Source organism: Pomacea canaliculata, linkage group LG6 (assembly GCF_003073045.1).
Source record: "Pomacea canaliculata isolate SZHN2017 linkage group LG6, ASM307304v1, whole genome shotgun sequence".
In the NCBI taxonomy this organism is placed as follows: domain Eukaryota; kingdom Metazoa; phylum Mollusca; class Gastropoda; order Architaenioglossa; family Ampullariidae; genus Pomacea; species Pomacea canaliculata.
This window is the reverse complement of record NC_037595.1, coordinates 18,318,169-18,322,338: the sequence shown is the minus strand read 5'-3', so window position 1 is coordinate 18,322,338 and position 4,170 is coordinate 18,318,169. Positions and strand designations below refer to the sequence as shown.

Genomic DNA, 4,170 nt, shown 5'->3' with positions numbered 1-4,170 from the left:
AGTATACTTGACCAATCATAAGAGAGGATGATCCTTGCAGATTTAGCAGAATTAGTGAGAATAAATAATGTTTGGGGGGGGGGAATTGGTGTTTTACGCCGTGTCAGCAGCTAAGGCTATATCACGGCAAGCAGCCAGCCCTGTAAACAGATGCCACGTGCAGAGAAAGAACAACGTGCCCGAGACGAGAAATGAACTCAGGGCAGCCAACCTTCACTGTATTGGTGACAGGCGCTAACAGCGCTAACCGTTGCGCCACCGGGCCGCTCAAATAATGTTTGGGACACACTCCACCATTTGAGAAACTGAGTCACATTTTATATTGTCGGATAGAGCTTTCAATCGCCTTTCAAACAAAAGCTAGGTCAAGGCCGATAGAAGGTTCTCATGCTATGAATTGAGCTCTTTTCTAGACAAGACAAAGGATCGGAAATGTCCTTATATGGATGCATGCATAAACATACTTTGCATATACCCAATCAGAATTCACTAAAGCCAACTTTGACGGGGTCATAGGCTACACATACGAACACGCTTTGGAAGTTTTCCAGGGATCAGGGTTGGTGCCAGGTAAGGACTTTATAAGGACCTTTTATGCATTTGTAAGGACCTAAGTGATAGTCATCAATGCGTTAGTTTTTCTCATGTACGGTCGGAAAGGTGTTATTTATGAATCTTTGGTCTCCTCTATTTTCTCAGATACATGTATGACTATTCTATTAATAAATAATCAAAGAGTTAATTTTGATGCCTATCTGCCATATTTAGATAACTTAAAAAGTCTCTTTAGCATGCTAATAACGTACACCATTAATGTTAATGTTCAAAATTTTCTAAAATCTAAGTAATAATAATTGCAAGACCTAAAAGCCATTGTATAATACAAAAGTCCACTCATGTCTCTCATACTCAAAAGAGGAGAGAGAAATAGAGCTATGCACAATACTATAGAAAATCAAGGCTCTGGTTCAAGAAAGAGATAAGTATCTAAAGACCTTTTGAGAGGAGAGTGGTTTTTTTGCAAATATGGAGGGGCAACTAGTGTAGTACAGATGTGTAGACTAAATATTTTTTTAATTAAGGTGACTACAAAAATCTGCGCTATCCCATAAAACGTTAAAATTTATTTTACCTCAGGTGCCTGGCCTTAATTGAAGATGAGGATAACTATGTCACAGTTTTTAATTTCAATTTCTTGGAAGTCTCTTTTTTCCATCTGAAAATAGGTGATGAACTGGCTGTGGGGGTAGGGAGAGGGAATCAGCACAGTCGCTTGGTATATAGAGGTTGATACAGCAAAAAATTGCCTAATCCAAGATGATTTTCCATAAAGGAATACAGTAGCTCACCATGCCAAATCCCAACGAGGAAACGTAGCTACACAATTCTGCCATAATAGTACAGTAAATTCCAGAAAGTTCACAGGGCACAGAAACACAGTTGTCACCTTCTTGAAATATGCTAGCATTTACTTTTGTTCTCTCCTCTTCTTTCTACCCCGTATCTTTCTGCTGCTGCTTTCTTCGATGATGTTATCTGAAGCCTCCATGCACCCACTGTTCTTCTGTACAGCTTCTGAAGATAATAAAAATGGGAAAATTGGGATTTGTAAATTAAAGGTTAATAGGTTTACAGATTAAAAACAGACTGAAAGAAGTCTCACACCACACGTCTTGTTCAAGTTCTATGGTGCTTCTGCTTCTTTCCCATGTCTTTCTGTTTTCAGGTGTTTTTAAGCAACTTTCACACATGGAAGCACAATCGATTCTGACAAGAGTTAAAAAAAATTTTGAACTGTGGAGCTGGCGATGAAAAATGTCAATTTATATTATACAAAAATAAGCACTTATATCAGCACTTCTCCTTTTTGGTTCAAAATATGTACATAAAACAAATCATATATCTGTAACCTAATAATAATTACTACTATTTATGCATAATCACTTACTGCATACCATGGTCTGCACTTTTGAAAGCCCCTTGAAAGTACACTTTTCTCCTCTTTGGCCTTTACAGTTATAAAACCTTGTCGTTCAAGATTCGCTGCATGATTCTTTTCAGGCAATCCTTTGCATCTGTACCATCCACACAAGAGAGTCTTTTGATCTGCAAATGCATTAGAAAATAATAAACACATCTGTCAAAAGTATTCCATGTCATGGGCAAGAAAGGTTGTAGTGAAAATTCATGTTTCGGCCAAAGCCTGAAGTTTGGCTATTTCACACTTTGGCCGAGATGTGTGGCCAATGTCCAATGTACTGCTACTTTGGCTGACCAGTTCACGAACTGGCGGGAAATCCCTGGCCAATATTCAATGTGCTGATACAAGACTCTCCAGTAGGCGGCACAGCTGTCGGTTCCAGTGTGATGGTCATTTACTGTAATCAACTAATTTGATTTTTTGGCAATTTAATGTAATCAATATAATATGATTATCATTACAGTATACAAACGTCAAAAATCTTTCATGACCTTTTTCTTCCAACTTTTGACGACTGCCCCATGCCACTTCGCAAACGGGCTGGCCAAATCCCGAAGACTTTGGCCGGTCAATGTGATGCGATATTGGCCACTTTCCGATTTGGCCGGCGATTTCAGGCTTTGGCCGTAACATATACATGGCTTTGATTATTTGTGCTCACAAAACACCTAGTTAAGCTTAAACCATACACAAAATGCTCAACATTTACATGCCTACATAAAAAAAAACCCCAAAGAACCTTTTTTTCTGCCAAGAATCTGCGATATTTGGTCAAACATTTAGTTATTGCATTAGCAGGGTCAGACAACATGATGTTGCTAGCCTGAGACTTAGATGTTCTCACTGCATCCCTGCATTAAACAAACTGGGAAAATAAAACAGAGGGCACCTCTTTCACCAAAAACTGACATCTCATGTTTCCTTCTCCAATAATCATAAAAGTTATGAGGCTGAAACCTTTTGAAATTGGATTTACAATTTAACTCTCATAATGAATCATGTTCCAAAATATATATGTACGCTAGATTCACAAGAACTGATCACTCTCAAATGTATTCCCTACAAAAAGATGAGGTTTCTAAAACCGTAAAGCAATGCTGAAAAAATTTCCATAAATTATTAAAAATTATCATTTCAATAAAGACTTTAACAATGAAATCTGCTTTACATACAAGTAATTAAGGAGTCATCATTAAGGCATCCTTGCAGCTCTAACAGCTCCTGCCAGAGTGCTGGAGCAGGTTTGTCTTTGCTTATCAGAGCAGTCAAATGATTCAGCATATCTTTTGCTTCCTGCAGAATCAATTTTAAGTCTGTCCCTTGTTTGAGAATGTGCTGGACTAATGCTGGAAACAGCATGAATATAGCATTCTGATTGAAAGCGGACAATTCACTTTTAAATACTTTGACTATGGGTGACCAAAGCCTATCAATGGTGGTTGTGAAGCAGTATCTCTTGTATAATCAACACTATCTACGCCATCAGATTGTGAAAGGGAATTCACAACAAAATGGAATAGGCAAACCAAAAAGAAAATAAAATAAAGCCATAATATAAAACTGTCTGCATTACCTTTGTTAGACACTCCCTGGATACCGCCTTCTGCTGCAGTTTAAGGTCTGTCTCCTCTTGTAGTCCTTGCAGAGCATCAATATGTTGGCCACTGGGGTGCTCACATGATGATGCCAATATTCTGGTAGTGCATTCACCTGTGGGCAAAAAAAGTTATCACTTTTGGTTGTAGTGAGTCTGGCAGTGGTGCTGCTGGATGTGCTGATTTCTTTTGTGAGTTGTCTCGCCTTAACATAATTAACAAGCATACCAAATATTAATAAGTGTGCATTTAAATGACAAGTTTTGAAAATTTAAGAAATTCTTATGTAAAAGATTGAAGAATAAAATAGTAAATAATTCTTATGCTATACCAATCATAATATCAATATTACCCACAAGAAAAATTTAAATGAACCGTTGAAAGGATGAACTGGGATTGCCGTGGTTATTGTTAAACGGCTAGTCTCATTTCATGGCTCCAGACCACAAAAATTCTAATTACTGGACTCATACAGATGCCCCATTAACAGCACTCAGGCATTTTCGAAAAATTACAATAATGGGAATCTGTGCTGATTTTGTCAGGTGTTCTCCAAACCTATGAATTCCTTGATCTCTGTTATTTTATAATTCA

General features: G+C 37.7%; 1 protein-coding gene across 1 annotated transcript; it reads right to left on the bottom strand.

The window, feature by feature from the left end:
• Positions 1–277: 277 nt before the first annotated feature.
• Positions 278–3,566, bottom strand: LOC112566413. The gene is made up of 4 exons (XM_025242587.1): positions 3,555–3,566; positions 3,154–3,327; positions 1,949–2,106; positions 278–1,575 (listed from the first exon to the last, which is right to left on the bottom strand). Exons 2-4 carry the CDS (start codon positions 3,260–3,262, stop codon positions 1,462–1,464), a joined length of 381 nt encoding a protein of 126 aa, XP_025098372.1. The 5' UTR covers positions 3,263–3,327; positions 3,555–3,566; the 3' UTR covers positions 278–1,461.
• Between the last annotated feature and the right edge of the window lie 604 nt (positions 3,567–4,170).